Here is a 25,107-nt window from a genome sequence, read left to right as displayed (position 1 = left end):
CCTATTAGATAAAGAGTGCCTAGGGGAACATTAAGCAGGAATCACGGGATGGATAAATGCCACGGATCCTGTGGGAATTATTTGACCTGCTACATGAAGCCTAGACAGGAAACAAGTTAGGGTAATTGCAACTTTCCAGCAGGGGTGTGTTGGCCCCTGGAGGTTTTCACAGCCCAGTTATTAGGCTTTCAAGGTGTGTGATCCTTGGATTGCCTGCATCTGAATGACCTTGCTGCCAGTCAAGAATGTGGACTCTTGCTCCTCCCTGTCATTCCCACAGAGGATCTGTGCTTGGGGTGTAGGAATCTGCATTTTAAACACACTCCCTAGGAGATCCTTATGCTCAAGTTTGCAAACCCTTACTTGCCATTCTCAGAAGTCTATAATCAGTTTTGGGGGAGGACAGTCACGTATGCAGCCTGAACAAAGCAGCAACCTCTTACCAAGAATGCCCACTTTCCCAGACATATGCACATGGGAATGACGACCCGAAGAGTCGAGGTCAACTCGAAGGAAATGAGCCAATAATTCAAGTTTGGTTTGACGGAGGGAGAATGATGGAGGCTGTCTCTGCGGTAAGCACCCCTAAGCTTCCTAGAGGGCACTGGTGTGCAGGAACACACACATGAAACAGCCCGATTTTCTGCCTATCCTTTTATAAGTGGTGCAATCACCTTTTGTAAGATGAAAAGGGATTTTTCTTCCTTTATGGGCTAACGTATCATTACCCCTGCTCCTGTCCTTATTTCCCTCTTACTCTTAACTTCTCAGTTCCTGGGGGGTGGGGGGTGGGGGGGGGAGAAAATTCATTACATAGTTCACAGAACCAAACCAAATTAGTTTTCAGAGATCTAATATAAACACACCAGACATGTTTTCACTGGAAGGACACAGACAACTGGAAGGCAGAAGTGCCTTTCCCACAGGTGAATGATAGGGTGTTCCCGGGGGCTGGCCTACTATGCCTTGTGCTGACAACTCAGATGTTACTGGAAATCTGGAACTATGAGTGAGATGGGGAGGGTCAGGCAAGGGAAGACTAGATTCAGAGGTCTCTAGCCTTTCACTGGATGTGGAAAGTGAGAGCAGAATCTCTGCCTTGCTTCAGCTCCGAGGAATGTGGCAACTGTTGGTCACTGCCGGAGGAAGCTCAGTTGTCATCGTCAGGGATGAGGACGGCTTTCCCAAGCTGGCTGGGCAGAACCAGGCAGAGTCTGAACTCCGCAGCCGCCCCCCCTCCCCGCCCCCCCGCCCAGAGAATACTGCTTCCATGCCCCCCACCCCGGTCATCTGAAATCTCCGAGACCAAGATAATGGATTCTTTGCCAGAGACAAAGGCTCTTCGAGATCCCCTTCTAGAGAGTTCTCTGTTTAGAAAAATAAGACTTGAAAGGCAAACTTTAGAATTCAGGGTTGAACCACTGTCGGCTCGGCTTGAGAGTTATAAATGGAGGGAAGGAGAGTCTCCTTCAAGGTGGGCTCATTCCTTCTTGGTGTGTTCCAGGACTCGGTAGGGAACCCCAGAGGCACCCCCGGAGCTGTGTTCCTCTTGCATGACTGGCAGTGTGGCAGGAGTGTAGATCTCAGAAACATTGTCGTTGTTTTCCAGGGCCCCATAGGAAAAAGAAGCTTTGAGGTCAGGCTGAACCGTCATTCCTTTGTCATGCATGTTTTGCATACCTGAAATGAAATCCATATTCTCCAAATCATTATGGGGCAAAGGGGCCAAAGCAGACTGCATCTTCCTCTACCCCACCACAGCCTAATTACAGCGCTCGGGCGCTAATCACGTGCCCTGCCCATCTCCTGAATGCTTTCGATTGAAAAAAGAACACCCATAAGTATATGCTAGCAATATTATGGTTGCCAAGCAACAAGGGATGAATCTTCAGGAAATATGCACACAGACCAGCCACTGTCAAGAGAAGCATGGGTTGGCGAAGAATGAGGTGGGAACGTGTGTTTGGGCCCCACGGGGAGCAGAACCAGCACTGTGCTTTGAACGTGGTAGATGCCAGTACTCGCCTGCTGAATTAAATCAGGATCATTATCCCCTCGAGAAAAGAGGGTAACCTTCGTGTCATGGACATGTGGTGGTGGCAGATGCATTGTGACACTCAGAGGGAGAGTTTTGACCTTTAACACTGAACATCGCGGATCCGCAGAGAGGGGAGGTGTGATTCTCCCTGTTGCTTCTGGGCACGTGTTGCTGCTGGGTTTCTACTTACAGTTGAGGAGATCTATCATGGTCGGAGTGCCCCTGTCTGAGGCTGATGTGCCAGGGAGCTGTTTCTTTTCAGCCAGGGAGCACCGAGGTCCAGATATGAGTGCCAAGCCAGCTCCCAGCTCTCAGGGCTTTTTCGGTTTTCATTTTTTAGAAGTCTTTCAGGTGCTAGAATTATTAAGCCCTCTCTACATTGTGACATGCAGTGCATTTTTTGGAAATTGAATGCCTCTTGAACTGTAGCTACTGGTCTGTTGTGAAGCTATCAATCTAGATGGACCAAAAGCAAGGTTCTAGTGCTGACCAGGGAAACCAAGTAGCTAGGAAAGACACTCTATTGAAGCAGTTTTATTTTTTAATTTTAATTAGTTAATTAATTGATTTCTAAAGTTTTAAAAAAAAATCTAAGTAATCTCTACACCTAATGTGGGGCTTGAACTCATAACCCCGAGATCAAGAGACCCATGTTCTTCCGACTGAGCCAGCCAAGCACCCCCTTCTTTTTAAGCAGTTTTATTTTTCATGTTCTACCTGGCATCAGGTCAAACAAGTGTTTGAAATTTTCGAAGATTTTTTTTTTTTTTTTTTAAGCAAAAGGGACGTGAAACCAAATTTAACCAGGCATCTACCAAGTCCCAAACACTGTGCAAGGGGCCTTTAACATATTATCCCACTATCCCGAAAGAAGGAATCCCAATTTACAAGTGAGGGTCAGAGGCCTTGGGAGGTCCAAGGACATGCCCAAGGTCACGCTGCGGGTGGGTGGTAGAGCTGGGATTTGAATCCAGGCCACCTGAACTCCAAGCCCACGCTTTTCATTGTACAGAACACGTCTACTCCCAAGTGTCCTGACATGCCACAGCAGTAGGGTGGGGTCTCCTTTTGTCAAGATCTGACTTCCCATCGGTCACAAGGTACAAAGACGAAGCCGAGAGCCACATCCACGAACAGACCACAGAATGTAGGTATCTAAGGTTACCTTAGGTTACCTTCTATTTTCCACTGGCACGTACATCTGTATATATGCATATACAAATACTTATGTAGATATATACACATACACAGTTTGTAAACACACAAACACACAGATACATATACATACTTGCACACACAGAGTTGACACCTCACCTATCTGGAATTCAGCTATCCAGCGCCCTCATCTATCCGGGACACAGCCGAGAAACAAGGAAGTAAGCAAAAAAGGCATCTGAGCAGCCAGATTAGATGTTTTAAAAGTCCATGCACTAAAGCTCATGCACTTAACTCCTAGGAGAAAGCTTAAGGCCCCGACTCAGAGCTTGTTTATTCTAATTTTATACACAGTTCAAACAAGTTGGGTCAAATGAGACGTTTGACCCGGAATTGCTATACACAGGTGGGCTGGTAAGAGCATGAATGACAGACGACAGCTTGATAGCAAGGGATGAGGAAATAATATAAAAGTAGACACAGAAACCTTGGGGCCATTTAAAGTAGGGGCACCTCAGTTGGCTCTGAGAGCACACCTGCATCCCAGAGGACTTCAATAAGCAGTACTGTATGCCGTCAGTGGGGTTATAGTTTGCTCATTAGGGTGTCTTAATGAAGGGTGGGGATTATGTTCTAGAGAGAGTTCCATCTTTAGATCTAAAATAAAAATTAATTTTGCCTTAAAGAGTGGAAGCTAGTGGTCACTGGCAACCTATAGAATTTAGGTCAGCAAAGCTGGATTAACTTTCCTAATCTGGGTCCCTTTAGGCTGGGCAGGCACTCTCTGGTTCTCCACAAACGCCCCCCACTCCCTTCTGTGCAATGCTCTGCGGATTCACACCTTTGTTACCATCACGGACTAAAGGCATTTGAGCCTGTGCTTCTCAGTGTGAACCCCCAGCTCCTTGGGAAATTAGGCTTTCCAGAACAATCCACTCTCTCGTGGCACCTAAGAAGTGAGGCGATAGTCTCTGAATTTCATCCATCCTATTTTCCTTCCCCTCTCCGGTCATTCCATTCCAACTCGATGAATGGATTTTTTTCCTTTTGCAGGCATGAAGCCTGACGTATAGATCATAATTATATCCAGTGCGAATCAGGACGGTCTTTAAGAGATCCCAAAATAGACATGGGGACTGGCAAGATGGGCTCAAAACCAACGGAGGTGCCTCAATCACCGCCTCCTATTTGGCACAGCGAAATTTAAAAAAAAAGAGAGGGAGGGAGGGAGAGAGAGAGAGAGACGGTCACACCATAACGGCACAGCACACCTTCCCTGTACCAAACCCAGCAGCTAGGTGTCTCTTTTTGAACAGGAAGTAGCAGTCATTCTATACGGATGGGCTGGCCAGGGGGACACATGGGGTTTTAACGTTACCTGGCATGGCATCCATAGAAATATAGGGCTCAAATGGAATGGCCTTCTTCCGGTTACGTGTGATTAAGAAGACGCCCAAGAATGCAATGAGGCACCTGAGGAACAGGGATAAGGGAGGGAGAGAAAAAAGGCCAGAGTGAGGGCAGGAGGGCTCACTTTCCAACCCGGGTAATGGGAAAAAGAGAAAAAGAGGTTGCAGGCTGCAGAGGAGGGCTTGCTGCTGAGCGGTGCCGGGAGGCTGCCGGGCCTGAGATGGGCAGGGAGCAGAAAGGAGATAAGGAACAGCCTCACGCGCTTTTCATGTGGCACTGCATTAATCAGAATAAATTAGACTCTCCTGGGCAAAACTCCCACGGCTCTTTACTTCCATTTAGCCTGTATCTTAGAACTTCACCTTAAAAAAAATATATTTTTTGGGCACCTGGGTGGCTCAGTTGGTTAAGCGACTGCCTTCGGCTCAGGTCATGATCCTGGAGTCCCGGGATCGAGCCCCGCATCGGGCTCCCTGCTCAGCAGGGAGTCTGCTTCTCCCTCTCCCGCTCCCCCTGCTTGTGTTCCCTCTCTCGCTGTCTCTCTCTGTCAAATAAATAAAATCTTAAAAAAAAAAAAAATCTATTTATCTGAGAGAGAGAGAGAGAGGAGGGGCAGAGGGAGAGGGAGAGAATCTTCAGCAGACTCCATGCTGAGCACGGAGCCCGATGTGGGGCTCGATCCCAGCACCCTGAGATCACAACCTCAGCCAAAACCAAGAGTCGGACGCTTAACCAACTGAGCCACCCAGGCACCGCATCCTGTTCTTGAACTTCTTATAAGTTAAATCATACAGCGTGTACTCTGTCTGGTTTCTTTCACTTGTAAGTATTTTTAAGGTTCATTCACTTTATTGTATGTATTAGTAGTTCATCATAATTTTTAATTATTATATTGAATCCATTGTCCGAATATACTACATCATTTGTTTTTCACTCTCCTGTCGATAGACATTTGGGTTGTAATCAATTTGAGCATATGATGAATAAAGCTACTACAAACATTCAGGTACAAGTCATTTTGTCAATATATGTACTCATTTCTTTTGGGATGTGGAACTGCTAGATCATAGGGTAGACTATACATTTTAAAAATGTAACTTTTTCCATTTAATGTATCCTAGACATGGTTCTATGCCAGTATTTCTAGACTGGCCTCAATTTTTCAAAATGGCAGCACGGTACTTTATCATATGGATATACCGTAATTTCTTTAACCGACATTCTACTGCTGGGCGTTTATGCTACTTCCGATTATTTACTTGAGCCCGGTGCGAGACTTAATCCCAGGACCCTGGGATCATGACCTGAGCCGAAAAGGCAGACGCTTAATGACTGAGCCACCCAGGCGCCCCTACAATTAGTTTTTAAATTAATAAACAGCCTCATACATGTGTCTTTGTGTCCCATTTGGAAGGCTGCATCAAACATTGCTCATTTATAATTTTTACTGACACTGCTAAACTGTCCTCTGGCATCACAGATCCTTTCGGTGTGGCGAGAGCTGGTCTCCTCATCCTCTTGCCAACATGGATACTACCAATCCTGTGAGTTTTTGCAAAATGATGGCAATCTCATGTGGCTTCAAAATGCATTTCTGTGATCTGGGGTGAGGCTGAGAGTCTTTTCATGTGTCAAAGTGGGATATTTTAGAAATGACAAGGAGATTAAAGCCCAAAAGAGAAGAAGGGGGAAGGAGATAAAGCCCTTTGAGGAGTAAAATGCTCATTCATCTCTGGGGGACAAAGCTCTGAATTCTGGCTGCTCCCTGGACTCTAGAAGACTGCCTGAGAGGCAGGAGCAGTAGCAGGGCCAGAAAGCAGGGACTCACCCCAGTGCAAACATGCAGATGTGCAGCGCGTCCTCCCCAATGAAGTCCAGGTAAAACACTGCACCTGGAAAGGCAGAAAATAGCCAATACGGGTGAGCTGCTTTCAAATCACCTTCTTGCCAGTCTGTCTATGATTTGGCTAAGCTCTCTTCCCTGCAGGAAACCAAAGTGGTCAGGAGCCTGATGACCAGCAGGGTACATGTTAGAAGAGTGGAATAAAAGTCATTTGGGGGGACAGATTATCTTCTCTTTCTCCTCCTATACCCCTTTTATCTCCATCTTTTTCTTTTCTTTTTATTTTGAGATAATATTAGACTCACAAAAATAGTACAGAGTTCACATGGACCCTGCACCCAGCCTCCTCCCAATGAAACATACTGAGAACTAAACTGCAGACCTTATTTGCCAGTTTTTACACAACCCCCTTCGCCAGTATTTTTTTTTTTTAAGATTTATTTATTTATTTTAGAGAGAGAAAGCTAGTGAGCGGGATGCGAGAGGGGCAAAGGGAGAGAGAGAGAGAGAGAGAGAGAGATAATTCCAAGTGGACTCCATGCTGAGCGCAGAGCCTGATTCGGGGCTTGATTCCACGACCCTGAGATCAGGACCTGAGCCGAAATCAAGAGTCCTACGCTTAAGCCACGGAGCCACCCAAGTGCCGCTCTCCAGTCTTTCTTAAGATGGAAAAGCAAGGCTTCGAGTTAAGCTGTCATAGCCTTCTAACCTCGCGTGGCCAGCAGACCGCAGGCCTGCAGCCCGCTCCCAGAGGCGGGAGTGACACGGGCTTGCCACCCTCACCCGCCCTGCAGCAGCCTCTGTCTGGACTCATTGCACCTCCATGGGCTTCTTGCTGTATTCCTGAGCTCCTGATCCCCACCTAGCTTCTGACTCCATCATGCTGTTGGCTATTCCTTTCAACCCTGCCTGGACCCAAGTTCTTGACCAGGACTTAAATCTTCACGCTGGGTTCACGTTTTGGCTGCTCTGGGTGGACTCCCCACTGGATCCCCGGGTCTGCTCATCACACAGGCCCTGGCAGGCTGTGTGCCTACCGGGCTCCCATCTCTACAGGCAGGATGCGAGCAGCGCTCGTCTGAAGCGCAAAACACACAGCTGTACAGCCAGGCTTTCCTCAAAGGGAGGCGCACTGGCTCTTACTGGTCTTTTCACTTTGAAGATTTTCATCTTCACTGCCCCTTAAAAACAAACACAATCCGGGGCGCCTGGGTGGCTCGGTCGTTAAGCGTCTGCCTTCGACTCAGGTCATGATCCCGGGGTCCTGGGATCGAGCCCCGCATCGGGCTCCTGGCTCAGCGAGGAGCCTGCTTCTCCCTCTCCCTCTGCCTCTCTCCCTGCTCATGCTTTCTCTCTCTGTCTCTCTGTATCTCTGTGTCTCAAATGAATAAATAAAATCTTAAAAAAAAAAAAAACACAATCTGATATGCTTGTAGCCTCTGAAGCCACCTAGAGAAAGAAAAAAAAGTAGGGTGGAGTAGAAGAAAGGGGAATATAAAAATGATGACAGGTTACCTGCCACACCTATTATGTCACAAATGTTCATATAGTCTTAACGTCTAGAAATTATAGAAAGAAATCTGTGGCCGCTTAGTGGAGCTAGCAGTCGATGGCAAAAATTGTTAAAGAAACCTTGTACAAGCTGTATGGGAGTACATGTTGTGCATATTTCAATTCTGGGAGGTGAGTGTTATTCCCATTTTATGAACGTGGAACCAAGGCTCAGAGAGGTTAAGTGATTTTCTTAGAGCCACACGGCTCTGTGTCTGTGCTGGGGCCCAGCTCTCTCTGGCTTGAAATCCTGCACTTTCTCCATGAAACCATATACAACTCTGACAGGCAGAACACGTCAGCAGAGTTGGCCTTCTGACAGAGGCAGAGCCTCATCCCTCCACACTGGGGTAACGTCGCTGCTGCTAAGGTAGGAGACAGAAATCTAGCAGTCGCCACCCTTACCTGCTGTAACGGCAATGGTAGTGGACAGAATGTAGCCCACGCTGGCAATCAAAGAGGAGTCGTACATCTGTGAGGCTTGACTTAGAAACCTTCAATACAAGAGCACTCCGGTCAGTGGGCCTGTCAGAAAGGCTGAGGCGAGAGCTGGTGACAGTAGGCTTAGCTTGAACTATGAAGATAACACATGAAAGAAAGATGCCACCCTGCTGCGTCTCTGGGTCTAGGGTCCACACTTCACTCCCATTTGTCCACATAGCCTGAGCTCCACCGCCATTCCCCAAGGGGACCATGCCTTCCCGGTCTCACACCTCTCGCCACGTGGTTCTCGCCCACCCGAGATACCCTCCTCCTCATGTCGGGGTCCCCTGCATCCCCACCCCCCTACAAAGGGCCGTCCTGGTCTCGCAAACAGTCCAAGAAACTTCTACGGCACTTACAGCGTTCTGCCTGTCGCTGTCATTATTTTTTTTAAACAAATTTTTTTCTTAATGAAAAAATAACGTGCTCACTGCAACAGATGCAGGCAAAAGAGAGAGAGAAAATTAGAATCATTCCTCCTCTCTCCATCTACGATCTACACTCCCTCATTTCGGAATATATTCTCTGTCCATTCTCTGCGGAGCATTTTAGGTATTACTACGTAGTTGCTTATATCGTGACAGACTTCCCGCTCGGCTGCACTCATCCGTTCACAGGGCTGGCAGTGCCCCGAGGACAGTGACTATTGGTCCTGCCCCGTGGCGGAAGGCCCAGGGGCCTGGCACACAGGAGGCCCTCGGTGGCTGTGTGGTGTGCTGACTGGGTGAGTGAGAAGCTCCCCAGGAGGTGGCCGGGGCACTGGACTCGCCTCTGTAACCCCGGAGTGCTCAGCACGGAGCCTGGTGCTGGGACGGCTCGGGGGTGATGACCAGAATCTCTGTAGTAGGACTCAGGACAGTAATAATCATAGTCGGCCTAATCATGAAAGAGGCTCAGATTTTCAGGAGGTTATCCTGGGGAACGGCACGGAGAGCTTCATGCTTCTCTCAGGGAGGGGCTGCAGTTATCCTCACTTGTGGACAGGGAACCTGGTCCTAGAGAAGCTGAGGCAGAGGCCTGGAGCAGAGCGGCGACGGGCGAGGGGCGTGGGATGGGGAGTCTGATGCCTGGGTTCACATCTCAGCCCTGCCCCTTCGGTTTCTCAAATGCAAAATGAGGATGGTATCATCTGCTTCAAAGGGGTTCTGTGGGGGGGTCAAATGAATTTAAGTTCCTGTGAAAGCGGGGTGTGTGAGTGGCTTCCCCTGGTGCCCCCACAGCAGCAGTCACTCCAACAACTGCTCGAGGCTACCGCTGGGGGACGGTGAGCCCTGGCCGCTGGGGGCCCGGGGCCTGCCCTGCCCAGGATCAATCAGCCTCAAGTGCCACACCAAGCCCTGCGCCGTTCACCCTCCTGTCCCCAGCAGGGCCGTCCCAGGCCGTCCCAGGCCCTCTGCGGACGACCGGGTCTCAGATGGGAACAAGGCCGAGGCCTACCCTCAGGACCACCGCTTCTGAGAGAGAAACGAGTCTCTCACTCTCTGGGGAAGATTCCTGGAGACGGACAAGAAAGGACAACTTGCTGTGTTCCTTCCACCTGGCAAACAAAGAGATGCCTCATGGGGACCACACAGCTTCTTCTACAGTCCCTCAAACAGACGCCTGCCTTGGAGCAGAAGGGAAGTGAGGCTGCCCCTTCTCCCAGTTTGAGGCAGAGAGAAAAACACATCCACTCCAGGCTTCCTCTTTCAAGAGGCACAGAGTCCCTCCATGGGACCACCCAGCAAATCAGTGACCCCTCTCTCCACAGTGGATGCTGAGCCCTGGTGACGGGCTGTGCTTCAATGTTCTGCCTTCCCTACAGCTTCAAAAACAAATGAAATCAGGCCCAAGAAATGGAAGAGACCCCAAAACGTGGAGAGGCCCAGCAGGAAAAGACTTCGCAACTCACGCGGCCTGGTAGACAGCGGTGGCCACCATGCACACGAACATCACGTAGAAGATGGGGTAGTCGAGCTGCAGGTTCCCCTGTATGGACAAGACGAGCATCCCAGCCACGGCCTTCACAGTTACCACCGTCATGGAGCCTGCAGAGGGTGAACGAGGACGAAGCGAGGGCATCAGACCCTGAAGGTCAGTTTATGACTCCAAAGGACGTGGTGAAAAAGATGGAGGGAGCACTGACAGGGCCACCCCAGGGACGTCGAAGACGCCACGGGAGGCGGAACTTCTGAGAGCTGCCCACTATCCGTGTGCTCTGTCCAAGAAGAGAGGGAAGCAAAATACCGACAGGCGCTTCCAAGTGTCGCCTCTGAACTCCAGCAAGCAAGGACGTTGAGTTTAAGTCTCTCAACAGCAGAGTAATCAGCGCTGTGCCTGGACCATGGTGGGAGGTCAAAATCATCCTTGAATGGAGACACAAATTTCCTTTGAGGATCATTCTCATGATAATCACAGGGAAAAAAACATGTGGTGTGTCAAGAGCGCTCTCTTTTTTTAATGCTCACTCACTTGTATTTTTAAAAAACATTTCATTAGACAGAGACCTCCAAATGTTTTGGAATCCTACCCCTAGGCACACACACATACTTTTCCAAAATACAGGTGTTTGTGCATTTTAAAGTGATACTCATGTAACACTGTGCTTATAGGCTATGCACATTATAAAACAGGTGCTGGAGATATCACAGCTCACCTCACTGTGGAGACTGCTGCTTTACCCAGTGGTGCAGAAATGGCTGCCAACTGTCAGACCTCTCCACTATCTCCCCGGCCAAAGCAGGAGTTAAAAGAAACCACCCCCAAGTCCGGGTACAAATGAAGCCCCTTATTCTGGCTGAAGGGCTCGGCTTTCCTGTTTTTTTCCGCTTCTGCTCGTTTTCCCTCTTGCTAACAGCTCATCACACACAGCGGCTTCTGGGCCCCCCACGACCTCGATGACAGTTTCCAAACATCTGCTGTCAGTTAGGACAGGCACTTTCATGAGGGTGTGTCCCTGTTAGTGAGAAGGGGACAGAGGGAGAGCGGCCAACGCTCCTTAGAACCTTCTGGCCTCCCTACTCGCCAGAGAGGACATTTGGGGACCGTGACGTCCCAATCTGCTTTGAAAACAAGATCACCAAGGAATGGACCACTGATATTTGCTACTCCAGGAACAAACCTCTACCGAGTTATGCTCCCTGAAAGACGCTGGTCACAAAAGCCACCTATTACAGCGTTCTGTTTATACTGTATACTTCAAACAGGTGAATTTTACGGTATGTAAATTATATCTCAATAAAGCTGTTTTATTTTTATTTATTTATTTATTTTTCTAAAGATTTTATTTTATTTGACAGAGAGAGACACAGCGAGAGAGGGAACACAAGCAGGGGGAGTGGGAGAGGGAGAAGCAGGCTTCCCGCTGAGCAGGGAGCCCGATGCAGGGCTCTATCCCAGGACCCTGGGATCATGACCTGAGCCGAAGGCAGACACTTAACGACTGAGCCACCCAGGCACCCTCAATAAAGCTGTTTTAAAAATATCAAAATAATGGAACCTTGTCCTATGTGGCCCCTATCTGTAGGGCTGAGGGGTGGGGTGGAGTGGGGGCTCGGTGTGGGAAGGACAGAAGATCAGCAACACATCTCGGGCACTCGTGCCCATCTCATTTAACCCTGCTCTGCCCCCTGGGATTTGGGCGTTCTCCTGTGCCCAGGTTGAGAAGACAGTGTGGCTTAAACAGGAGGGGGTCACCAGCCCGAGGCCACAGAGACCCCAGGAGGCAGCAGGAGGGCATCCCCCACCTCTTCCCCTGGAAGCTCGGGTCCTTACAGCTCTATGGAGTGTGTCAGACTCTGTGAGGGGTCAGGCCTCGCCTCGGTCTGAGTTAGGAGCCGTCTCCCACATGGCACCCATCCCTCCAAGAGGAGAGACAAAAAAAGTGAGAGAGCAAAGTCGGTTCCTGCTTTTGAATCCAGAACTCGTTCCTAGCCTGACAGGTTTACCTGAAACCCTAAGGACTCAGTTGTTGGAGCCTGCCCGTCTCTATCTTCTTGCCCCACCTCACCCTCACTCTGCTATCCTCTTTGTCACCATGATCCTCACTGCCCCAATGTGTCTCTCTTCTATATATCTGTCTGATTGCTTACTGGCTGTTCCTGCCTTCGGAATGGAGCCCCCCCCGCCCCCCGAAGGCAGGGGGCCGTCTGTCTTGTTCACCCCTGTGGATGGTTTCCAGCACTGTTCCTGGCACGTAGGGGACTCTGGGTATTTGAGCAAGGACACCGGATGCAGTCAGCAGCCTGACAGGACTGATGGAAGCCGCGTCCCGTCCACGGGGACCCTGTGGCACTACCGGATGCTGGCCACACTCAACCACCCAGACCCCCACTTACCGAGTAATGCCACCAGGAGAAGAATCACGATGATGTTGTTGGCGTTCTTCTCCTTGTAGAAGTACAGCAGCAAGCAGAACAGGATGATCTCCACAAGCTGTGGAAAGCAGCAAGTGAGGCGGTCAGTGGGGCAGACGTGGACAAGACTGGGAGACGCTGGTGGGCTTGGCTGGTGTTGATGCTGCTAAGTCACGGACCCTCAGGATTGAAAGGGACCTGAACAGCCAGCATTTCCCAAACCATGGAAAAGGAGGGGATTCTGAATGAACTCTGCGGGGATCTCTACCCCCTGGGGAACACCGACAAGGAGTTCACTTCAGAGCTTTGAGGGCGATGTGCTGGCCACAAACGCACCCTGTCTTGGATGGCCAGGATCAGGCTGAGAAGGTTTCTTCCCACTTCGCTGCTCTGCGGGGAACCCCATGTGGGTGACCCCTGAAGGTCGGTCAAAGAGGGAGACACTTGCTCACTGAGGAGAAGAGCTCTCTGGGACAAGTGGACAAATATACAAGCCCCCAACCCCTAACCATGCCTCTAAAGTGTGTGCTTGGTGGGAGAGAAAGACAAGGACATCTGGAGTCAGGGAGGCCCAAGTTTGAAACTGGATCCACTTCTAAAACAGTTGTGTGGCCTTGGGCAAGTCACTTCACTTCTTTAAACCTCAGTTACCTCCTCCGTGAAATGGGGATAATGATTCTTCCTTTACAGGGCCATGATCACTGCTAATACTTACTGAACTCATAAATATACCCGGCACCGTTCTAAACATTGTATCTATACTAAACTCATTCAACCAGCACAATGATTCTATGAAGTAGGCACTACCACAATCGGAAGCTAAGAAAAGGGCAGAGCCAGGATCTGAACCTGAACAGTCTGGCTCCAGGGCCCGTGTGCTTTCCCACTAGGCTACACGGCCTGAACCTGGGAGGCCTAGGGCCTGGGGCATAAAAGTGTGAGGCCTCAGTCAGTGTGGGGTGGGAGTTCCCTCCTTGCCTTAACAACTGTCCTTTCCACTCCTTAAGGGCCCAGACATTCAGCAACATTTTCCCAAGAAGTCAAGCCAGCTCCAGCACCCGGCAAAATGAAAGCATCCCGGGCGCCTGGGTGGCTCAGTCGGTTAAGCGACTGCCTTCGGCTCAGGTCATGATCCTGGAGTCACAGGATCGAGTCCCGCATCGGGCTCCCTGCTTGGCAGGGAGTCTGCTTCTCCCTCTGACCCTCTTCCCTCTCATGCTATCTCTCATTCTCTCTCACTCAAATAGATAAATAAAATCTTAAAAAAAAAAAAAAATGAAAGCAGCAAACTTGGACAGTGGCTTGGCTCCATTTGCTTACCCCGACCTCCTCCCAAAGTTTATTTATCATAACAACCAACGCAGAAACATTAATGGGCATTTAAAAAAATTTTTAAATTCCTCATAATTAGAGGCCATAAAAAAAAAAACAGCTGTTTTCATTTTCCTGTTTCTTCCTGTCTTTGTTGCCGTGAATACATATTTTATCTACTTGTCATCATAGTCAACGCACAATTTTGTGCTGGGCTGTTTTTAGTCACCAAAAACAATTCCCATATTTTATGAAGTTGTCATAATTATCTTTAATTGCTGCAGAATACATCATCAAGCGGATGAGTTACTCATCAACATTCCTAACCACTGGGCGTGCACTCAGGGGGCCCGGTTTTCCAATCATTCTTCACTGTGCCGAAATGCATGCTGGAATGGCACTTGGCCTTCCGCTGCAAGATGGCTGTGTGGGTGACCTTGAGTTCTGGGGGCATGTCTCCCTCCTTCCTTCCTCTTCCTTCCTGTTTTTCTTTCTGTCTTTCTTGAAGTATGGTTGACACACAATGTCACATTAGTTTCAGGTCTAGGACACAGTTCCAGGACAACTCCATCAACTCTCTGTTATGCTATGCTCGACAGTGTACCTATCGTCAGCCTGACGTCCACAGTGTCTGGCACCTGGCAGACAATAAATATTGACTGGATTTGATTTGGCCAGATCTCTCTAGCTGGCGGTGTTGGGGCATAAGAGGGAGTTACTCAATTCAGGGGCGCCTGGGTGGCTCAGTTGGTTAAGCGACTGCCTTCGGCTCAGGTCATGATCCTGGAGTCCCTGGATCGAGTCCCGCATCGGGCTCCCTGCTCGGCAGGGAGTCTGCTTCTCCCTCTGACCCTCCCCCTCTCATGCTCTCTCTCTCATTCTCTCTTTCAAATAAATAAATAAAAAAAAAAAAAAAGAGGGAGTTACTCAATTCAGAGGACTGAAAGCCATGGGGGGAGCGGGGGCAAACGTATCTCACACCTCACACTGACTGAGGCCTTCTATGCCCCAGGCCCTAGGCCTCCCAGGTTCAGGCAGTATAGCCTAGTGGGAAAGCGCACAGGCCCTGGAGCCAGACTGTTCAGGTTCTTTCCCTCCCACGGCAGGGAAAGAATGTGTCTGTTTTGCAGAAGAAACAGCTCCCACCGAGGAGAGGTGTGGCCAGGGATTCCACTGGGTACCCCCTTCGGGAGCCACACCAAAAATCAGTGCCTGCCCAGAAGCCCCCTCAGTTGCCCTAAATTTACCTTTAGCTCATCCTAATACTAAGATCTCCTCCTATGGGAGGGCTTGTCTGCCATTTTTTTTGAACTTATAATGTCTGCACTAGCATGTTGACATGCTAAGCATGCACAGTTGAACCAAAGTGCCTAAGTAGCAGAAAATGTATGTTTCTTTCTTTTTTTTTTTAAGATTTTATTTATTCATTTGAGAGAGAGAGAAACAGCGTGAGAGGGGAGAGGGTCAGAGGGAGAAGCAGGCTCCCCGCTGAGCCGGGAGCCCGATGTGGGGCTCGATCCCAGGACTCCAGGATCATGACCTGAGCCGAAGGCAGTCGCTTAACCAACTGAGCCACCCAGGCGCTCCAGAAAATTTATGTTTCTTAATGTATCCAGCTCTCTGTCCGTGCCCCCCTAGCACACCGCATAAAAGCTTCCCGCACTAACCTCAAGGGGAGACAGTGCTCTGAGAGCGATCTCCCTGTCTCCTTACTTGTGACAAGGAGTGAAAGTTCTTTGCTTTCAACACTTCCTCTGGTCGTGTTCCATTTGCACCCCAAGCAGCCACCCACCTTGAGTTTGGTTACAGCAGCACTTCATCGCAGACATGAGTCAGGAAGACAAACTGAGTGGGTCACTGGGCACCTGCCAAGTGCTGGGTGATTCCCATACCACCTCGCATCTCCCAGCCCCAGCCACCAGCCCCGGTCCAGTGACTCCCACTAGCTTACAGAGAAGGAGGCAGAGCTTCCAGGTAGGTGACTTGGCTGAGGCCACACAGCACGTGACCGATTCAAGCCCAGGGCTCCCTGAGAGAAAATTCTGTGTTCTGGGGTTAAGCTTTTCCTGAAGAGGGCGGGTTCCTTGGCTCCGTCCCACAGCCGTTTCTCCACGCCCACCAGGTGCGCAGTGGGGCTGGCTAGAGGCAGGGAGATGACCCAGTCCCAATCCTGGGGAAATCCATCCTCGGCCTTGTGAGCAAACTAAGGAAAAAGAACGTTCCAGGCCTGTAGAGCAGTGCCAGGCTGCTCGTATCAGAGGAAGGCTGTACCCGCCTTTGTCAGCAGGCCACGGCGAAGGAAGCTGGCTGCGAGTCCAGCTCCACTCGTGGGACTCTGGGCCGTCAGCCCACCTCCCTGAGCTTCAGTTTTCTCATCCATAAAATGGGGAGAAAAACATTTACCTTATAGGGCAGTTGGGAGGATTTGAGATGATACGTAAGAAAGCATTTGGCACAGTGCCTGGCTTGGAATAGAAATATATAGTAGTAGCTTGATCAAATGCCTTACATGTTTCCTCGATCAGTTTATCTGTAGACCTAACATGGGACGTAACAGGGGCTGGGAGTTTAGGAGACCGTTTCAGTGTCTCCTGTGTTTCTATTAGCTCCTATCAGCTGTGTGATGCCGGGAAAAATAAATAAATAACATGTCTATGACTGTTTAAAATTTTAACTGTTTTTTTACCATAAAAGTCTTAAATGCTCCCTGTAGAAATTTCAAATGATGCGTAAAGACAAAGGTGAAATGAAAACTCATTCATAATTCCAGCTCCCAGAGACAACAATGGATGGAATCTCTGTTTTTTCCTTCCAGTCCTTTAGTGATACATTATATATACACACCTACAATATCTCTAAAAACTAAAATTATCATATTATCTATGCAGATTTAGGCATTACTCGGAACATAAGTGGAAAAAGCATTTCCTCGTGAACTACCTACTTCCTGCAAGCACGGTCTTCGGTACTGGGAAATACGTCACCATTCCCTCGAATCCTCTGTTGCTGGAGATTCAGGTTCCCAGGTTCTAGGACCTGATACTCCCTCCTGCCATCGTGGGTAGGACCAGTGCTTCCCTTACCATGTACAAGAGGAAAGGCCAGCTCACGAGGTGCCTGGTGATGTTCTCGCCCGTCATTTTCTCGTGACTGTTAGGTGCGAATGTCACCAGCAAGTAGGTGCCCACGATGGCCAGACCGCAGCCAACGAAGGACAAGACGTAGCGCCCTGCAGGGAAGGGGGGAGGCTGTCATAGGCTCACTTCGGGTGCTGGCTTCAGGCCCCTATGTGTTTCTAGGGCAACACACGATGACCTGCTATTTTTGGTTTTTCTTCACTTCACAAATAGATCATCTCCCTTATTGTTATTTAAAAAAATAACACTTAGGGGCTCCTGGGTGGCTCAGTCAGTTAAGCATCTGCCTTCGGCTCAGGTCATGACGCCAGGGTCCTGGGATCGAGTCCCACATCTGGCTCTTTGCACAGCGAGGAGCCTGCTTCTCGCTCTCCCTCTGCTGCTCCCCCTACTGGTACTCTCTCTGTCAAATAAATAAATAAAATCTTCTAAAAAAATAGAATTAAAAAATGACATTTAATGTTAAAAAATTTCAGTGAGGTGTGGCATGTAGAACAAAAAGTGCTCAATGAATTCTCACAGACTGAACACACCCATGTAACCAGCACCCAGATCAAGAAAGGGAACGTTAGTAGGACCCAACATCCTCACTTGTGTCCCCTTCCAATCACTAGATGCAGCCCCGGGGTAACGCTGACTTCTACCAGCACTGAGAGTCGGCCTGGTTTTGTACTTTCTATAAATGGACTCATACTATATGATTTTTTGCGTCTGTGTTTACGTAAGATGATGTTTGTGAGTTTGTGAGATTCATCTGTATCCTGGTGTGGAGTGTAGGGGTGGTTCCTTCATTCTCATGCCCCTGTGGTGTGTGACACAATTTATCCATTCTGCTGCTGATGGGTCTTCAAATACTCTCCAGGGTTATAACGAATACTGTTGCTATGAGCATGTCATTTGGAAAACACACTATTTCTGTTGGGTATAATACTAGGAGTGGGAATTCCCGGGTCAGGGGATATGTGGACCTTCAGCTTTGTAGTTACTGTCAAATGGTCTTCCAAACTGGTTGCACCAATTTCTACTCCCACCGGGAGAGTATTAGAGTAAGACTGCCTCTTTTTTCTCCTTCACGGTAGCCATTCTGCTACTGAACCACAGTTTCAGTGTACATTTTACAGGGAAGGTTTGAAAGTCAGAATCACTTTATGGGCAACATAAAAGAAAACCAAATGTAACAAAATCTCACAAGCAAACCTTCAGAGCCTACCATGTACCTTTTAAAAATGACCTTATCATTTCCCATCTGCTAGTTAACCTAGTCGCAAGGGACCAGTCCAAATACTATCAATATTCTATTCCACAGACTTGTCAGAGACTGTTAGTAGGGCCTGGGAGTCTCCTGACTCTTCCCCTGGGTCCTGTCACACTCCAGTTGAACTATGTGGATTTCGTGAAAAGCCTCTCGAAGTCCAGCCCAGACCCAGGCAAGCTGGGAAGGGCTGTGAGTTCTGACCTACACGTGGTGATCCCAGGCCTCTGGATATTTCTGGATAGAACTATCTACATATTTCATTCCATTGTCTCCCAAAAATGTGATATCACATTAAATGTCTTTAATTTTCATTCTAGGCCTCATAAGGTGCCCCTCAATTTTTCAATGAATGAGCCATGGTTAAACTCAATAATAAGTTCTCCGCTAAGACATACAAGTCTGTTGTCTTAAGGTTTCTTCAGGCAAGGAAAGGTCTTACTCATCTCCATGCCTGTGGTGTACAGCACAGGTCTAGCATTGGGTGAATGTTTGCTGAATTTAATAAAACTTTAGGCAGGACAGCCATGCACAGTTGTATAAGTTGCTCACTGCATAAAAACACCTAGCTGAAGGGGTGAGGAGGGCTAAAATCTAGCCCATGCTCTGCGCACCAAGGCATGTGCCCACGGAACCACAGATGTCCAGAGGGGCCATCTTTTTTAAATTCACATAGGGCACTGCCTGGACTAGCATGTCTCTTATACCAGGACTTTCTAGAGTGAGCCTGGAAGCGACATAAAACTACACTGGTCTCAGAACCAGCCCAGCTACCCCTGCATCACCCCCTCTGCCATCAGGACTACTGCAAATCACTCTGAGTCTTTTGGTCTTGGCATCGTATATTTGCTGAGCAGTAGCTCTGCTTTTTTCAGTGTAGGATTCTTTTCTCTTTTCAGCCTCCTGGCTCCATCTTGCTCTTATCCTATAACAATGATTCAGAACAGTGGTTCCCAAACCTGGCTGCATGAGCAAGTTCCTCTGGCTGCATGCCTAAGCTGCATGCTCTAATCCAGCTTGCATAAGTAATAAAGAATAACTCCTGACCTCCATGTTTCCCATTTGCTTTAGAACTCATTTAGGTAAAGAGGGTGCCTTTCATCAGGCCTCCTAAAATCCCAACAATAAATGGTCAATAAATATTGATTAAATGGAATGAAATCAAGCCCCTTTTAAGAAATCTCACAGATCATTCTGTTGTGTAGCCAGATTTGGGAACTACCAAGGAAAAAACCCAGCTCTCAGGAGCTGATGAGGGTGGAATATACAACACGGAAGGGAGCAGGAGACGGATGATCTCTAAATTGGGGTGAGCTGGCTTTATTACGAACAAACAGCACAAGCACAGAATTAAGAACAGGGGCTCAAATCAGTGAACTTACTCAGAAAGTCTTTAGGTTTCCATTTTTCTTTGATGAATATGATTCCTATGATGGCACTAGCTATAAAAAAATAAAAGCACAGGGAAAAGAAAATTGAGGCTGCTATCAGTCCGATGGAGTCCCTTTGCCCAGGCCCTAGGGTAGGCTCATTTGCCTTAGGGCTTGGGACTTCCTAACCTCTCCCTTCTGCTCCCCAAAACTCAGTCCTTCTGGTTCCTCTGTTATTCCATCTCAGAAAGAGAGGCTCCTCTCTGAGCCTTCCTGAGGATTTCCTACAAGTCCAGGAGCACTGGTGTTGAGTACTTGCAGGGTGACAGGGGATTCGCACAAGTTCTTTCTGGCACATCTACCCGTCGAGGTGGGGGCCATCTGAAAAATGGGACACCGAGGCTAGGAGAGGTGAAGGAGTTGCTCAGGACTACGCAACTGGTAAGGGGTGCTGGAGCCCGGCTCTTACTCCTTCCATTGCTGTGACTACGTCTAACACTCTTCCCCTGGTTCTTCTCTCCTTCTCAAACTTCCTTGTCGCTGCCTGGAGGGATGGGGCTGGCATTACTGTGAACAGACCTGGATGGCTATTCTCAGCTCTGCCTCTTCTGGCTGTGTGTCCTGGGGTGAGTCACTACCTGTGGGTCTCTGTCTGCATCCAGCTCAGGCCAGCTTGCTGCTTGTTAAACATTCAGGAAACCACTGTAGCGTGAGTGGCCACGGTGGTGGTCTTTACACCATATAAATCAGAAACACCACAAATGGGGTCTACCTTTTCTCCTTTCCCGCTTTTCTGTCCATTCCTTCCTTCCCCTCTCCCTCCCTCCCATCCCCCCACTGCCTCATTCTCTTCTTTTTCTTCTCTCACTTTCTCCCTCTCTCTGAATGTTGGTTCATCAGCACACAACTGAAAGCACCTCCTTCTCTGAGTTATAAGGGCAATTAAATGAGACAATGCATGTAAATCATGTGTCCACAGTAAATACTCAATAACTGAGCAATTATTACTACTGAAGTCCCTGGAATAGCGACTGATACGTAATAGGTACCCAACAAGTAGTGGTGATTACTCTAATATTTATTTTTAACATTATTTTTTACTGGGTGACTTAAGAAGCTCTGAGAGCCCCTTAAATTTCTAGTGGCTGATACCTGAGAACCCATCATTCTACTTCAGTCTCTTATTTTTAAGAATTTGATTATGTGAATTACTAAAGTATTAAAATTTGGAGGCAAATATTTAAAGCACTTCGTCACTCGGTCACCTGTTTCTCATTGTGAGGAAAGGTTCCGAAGCCTTTTCAGAGGTCAGCCATGGGCAGAGGACAAACCTCAATCCCTGTCAGGGTGGCACACATAGAAAGTGGGCCAGAGAAGACAAGGAAAGGCTGGGACTGGGGATGGTTACTTGCCTCAACTAAAGGCACTCAGATTATATTTTATTTATTTATTTTTAAAAAATTCTTTATTTAAATTCAACTTACCTAACATATACTGTATTGTTAGTTTCAGGGGGTACGATTTAGTGACTCATCAGCTGCATATAACACCCAGGGCTCATTATATCACGGGCCCTCCTTCATGCCCATCGCCCAATTATCCCTTCCCCCTGGGCCCTCAACTCTATGGTCAGATTATATTTTAAAACAGTATTTGTGGAAAAGAACACAGTATGTTGGAGGACCTTACTCATCTTGTGGGCTGCGAGGGTACAAACCCTGGTCAAGAAAGAGAGGGACTCTTCACGGGATCGGGAAAAGCAATAGGTTTCCACTTCTTTGCCAGCTCCTGGTAACTAGAATTCTAAGAAGGGACGCTCTGAGTGACTGATGACGTCTGCTGTGGGCACAGGCGGGGCGCGTGGTTGCTGTGCTTATCCATGGGGTAGAAGGGGCCCTCTTTACTCCAGGAGGAAAAAGACTACTCAAAATACCACTTTTTCCTTTAAGAGCAAGGAAGGGCTTCCAGGCCATGTGGGGCCTGCCAGCAAGTGGAAGGAAACATTTCAACACAAGTTCATGGTCCCTGCTCCTGTGTTCACTAATCTACTAACATCTTTTATTTAAGAAGAAAATAATTTTTTTTCCTAATTCTACTTTTTTTTGTGGAACACGGACATCAAAGCTCCTTTGTCTTTTCTTTGGTTCAAATGTTCTGAGACGCTGGTTCCGGGATTACAGAGATCACAGAGAAATGGGCAGGTGAGAAAGTGACCAATGCCTCAGAGGTGGTGTCAGCTGATGTAAAAAGATCAGAGAATAAATTGAATGTGCATCTGTTAGAGGTGTAAGATATCTGAATCCTACGAAAGCTTAGGATGTCTTGACAGTGTTGGGATGAAAGCTGCAAGTTTGTATCTTCCTTCTGCAGGAGAACTAGAAAGCAACTCTGATAAAGTTTCTGAATCTAAAACAGATTAGGGAGCCAGACCATCCTGTACCCCAGCCCTGCCACCCTGGACCCCTATTTCCTCATCTGTAAAGTGGGGATCATGACAGTGTCGCCCTCAAAAAGGAGAATTAGAAGAATTCATATCTGTAAAGTGCTTAGCGCAGGGCCGGTGTGTATGAAGCCCTTTGTAAGTGTTAGTGACATTACCAAGCAGAAGCTGCTTCGTTTACCGAGTATGGTGGCTGCACAGGCAGGTGGGTCCCAGGGAGCGGTGGTGGGGGCCCCGGTCTTACCTATCACGGAGACTGCGCCAAGGGGCACGATCAGCGACAGCGGAGCGAAGGCGTAGGAGGCGAACACGCCCAGCTCACCCAGCAGCATCAGGAACAGGCCCAGCCACCATGTTTTGGTCTTGAAATAGGCCCGGGGGTCCTTGGATCCTGCCAGGCGGATGTGGCAGTACTTCTAGAAATCCGAGAAAGAAGGTGATTGGCCCAGAGGTTTGGGAAAAAGAGGCTATGATGTCTGTATCCTAAATCTACCCCCACTTTTATTTGGGAAGATGTGTCAGGTTTTTTTGGAGTCCTGGCTCAGAGAAGAGGCAAGCAGTCCCCATCTCAATACCAGGTTGTCATGCTAAGCAGGTCTCAAACTGGCTGGGAAGCCTCAGACACTCCCCGGGCAGGCCTGGGGATGTGCATTTCTAACACACAGCACAGGCAGTGTGCAGTCTGGTGGGAGCCGGGGTCTAGGACGCCACCCCATGGTCGCCTGGCTTCAGGTTGAACGTCTCACTCTAACTGCAGTGCCCAGAGTCCCCGCTCGGGGCGGCTGCTTGGCCGCACTCCCTTCTGTAGACTAGCCGAGCCGGCAGCTCTGCTGGGCAGCCCAGGGGCATCCGTGGACCTTGCCCTCTCTCAGGTGGATAGTTGGCCCAAGTATGGCCAAAAGGCTTTGTTCTGGAAGTGTGCACTTGGGATACAGAAAGTGGGGCGGTGACCAAGGCGAGCAAGGCAGTCATGTTGACTTAGAGGGACCACAGCTCCCACTTGGGGGCGCTGTGCTGAGGGCTGCATAGGGGCGGATGCGGAGGCAGAGACGCCGCTCTGTGGAAAGAAGAGCATGAACCAGACAAGTGGCCAGGAGACCACGTGGCCTCAGAAACACACGGGCATACTCCGGCACATGGGCGTGCATGGAGCCGAGATGTACCAGGTTACCCGTGTGTGTTCACGTCTCTGATCCAGGGAGGGAGAGCGCTTCTCCGCAACCAGAAGCTGGGCAGTGCCGGCAGAGAGGAGTGGGACAGTGTGCCGTGGGATTTAACTCGTCCGCAGGTGTCAAGTCTCAGCCCCGGTGTCCCAGAGCAGTCCCTGGGACCGGACTTGGGAGGAGGTAGTTGATTTGGGAGGTGATTCCAGGAGGCACAGTAAGGGTGTGGGAAAGTGAGTCAGAGAAGGGAGCAGACCAGTGGAGGGTGCAGAGGGAGTGCCCTGGGCAACAGGGGCTCATCCCACTGGGGACCCTCTGGGACACCCTGCGAACTAGGCTCAGAGCCATGTGACTAGAGGATGGAAGCCTGGGGCATTTATCTACAGACTCCCATCCCCCACTGGCCGAAAGCTGCCATGGGGGCAATAACCACCACATTCAGCTTCCCAGTTACATCTGCATACCCTGGGAACCAGTTCCTGCGGTGCCCTCAGGAGCTCCTCAGTCTATCAGCCTGCTCCAAACCACAGCTACAGGCCAGCTCAGCTGGGCCAAGGCACCCCAGCAACTTCTAAGTCAGGGACAGTGCTGTCATCAGAGTCAAGGAGGGTGGGGGGACCACGTGGGGGCAAAGAATCAAGAGAGATTCTGGAACAACCCACAAGGGACTGCCCAAGGCCCAGCCCAGGAATGGAGTAGGCAACATCCCATGGTGAGGACGCAGCGGGGCCTGCACCAGACACCCGGGCTGATCAGCAGTATCTCTGCCCCCAGATAGTGCTAGTGACGAGACTTACCTGTAGGTTAAGCGCAATGCTGACCACAAGGTGCCCAAAAATTGCCAAAAGGGCGCCGATCAGGTTTTCCTGTAAGGAAAGTTCACAGGAGCAGATGTGAGCTGGGTCTAAGCTAAAGGGCCCTGGGGCGGGGTGGGGGGGGGGCATAGGAAACCCCACTGTTCACTGTCGCAAAACAAAACCAGAAAAACATCTACCACAAAGCCGCATCCCAGGCCTTTTATTGGAGTTTTACATTTTACTACTCAAGGTTAGTGCGGCTGCCTTGTTGGTTTACAACACACTGCCCTGAGCTGGACACTTCCAGAAAGCAATGTCCTCTGTCCACCGGTCACGATGACCTGATAAGGCCTAAATCCGCTCTGCTCTTTCCTTAATGTACTGACTCACTGCAGTCTTGTGTAGGAAAGCAACATTCAGAAATCAGAATTTAAAAGAGAAACACAGGCGGGGATACCATTTGCCATTTTATCAATGGGGTCTTCATGTTCCCGGAGGGGTCTCAATGAGACTCTTTAAACTGGCTAATCTGCTTAGGGCATTTTTAATGATTTCATTTACAAACATGTAACTTCTGAACCTTAAGAATAAGGTTCAGATTCTTTAGCATGGCATCTTCTTTTAACTTCAGAAGACAATTACCAGACATATATTCATTGTACAATAATTAGGAAACATAAAGAAATGATAGGAAGAATAACAATCACAACAAAATAGAAAAGCCACCGTAATTCTAAACCCAGAGCTCACTATTGCAAACATTTTGTTCTTGTAAACTTTTATTGTTCTTGTAAAATTTTTTTCTGTCCATAAATTCAGATAT

At 48.9% G+C, this 25,107-nt stretch overlaps 1 protein-coding gene across 1 annotated transcript in view; it reads right to left on the bottom strand.

Annotated features, from left to right (window-relative positions):
• Positions 1–1,424: 1,424 nt before the first annotated feature.
• NIPAL3 (NIPA like domain containing 3) overlaps positions 1,425–25,107 on the bottom strand; it is a 49,927-nt gene continuing 26,244 nt past the window's right edge. Inside the window, exons 3-12 of the mRNA XM_021683556.2 lie at positions 24,285–24,353; positions 22,569–22,740; positions 19,897–19,956; positions 17,209–17,354; positions 12,797–12,893; positions 10,372–10,507; positions 8,403–8,491; positions 6,432–6,495; positions 4,572–4,666; positions 1,425–1,680 (exon numbers count right to left, since the gene is read on the bottom strand). Of these exons, the coding sequence (XP_021539231.1) occupies positions 1,481–1,680; positions 4,572–4,666; positions 6,432–6,495; positions 8,403–8,491; positions 10,372–10,507; positions 12,797–12,893; positions 17,209–17,354; positions 19,897–19,956; positions 22,569–22,740; positions 24,285–24,353 (1,128 nt within the window). The 3' untranslated portion in view covers positions 1,425–1,480. The remainder of the gene's footprint in view (positions 1,681–4,571; positions 4,667–6,431; positions 6,496–8,402; positions 8,492–10,371; positions 10,508–12,796; positions 12,894–17,208; positions 17,355–19,896; positions 19,957–22,568; positions 22,741–24,284; positions 24,354–25,107) is intronic.

The sequence above is a fragment of the Neomonachus schauinslandi genome, chromosome 4, assembly GCF_002201575.2.
Source record: "Neomonachus schauinslandi chromosome 4, ASM220157v2, whole genome shotgun sequence".
Taxonomy (NCBI): Eukaryota; Metazoa; Chordata; class Mammalia; order Carnivora; family Phocidae; genus Neomonachus; species Neomonachus schauinslandi.
The sequence above is the reverse complement of the archived record's forward strand: the minus strand, read 5'-3'. Positions and strand labels throughout refer to the sequence as shown.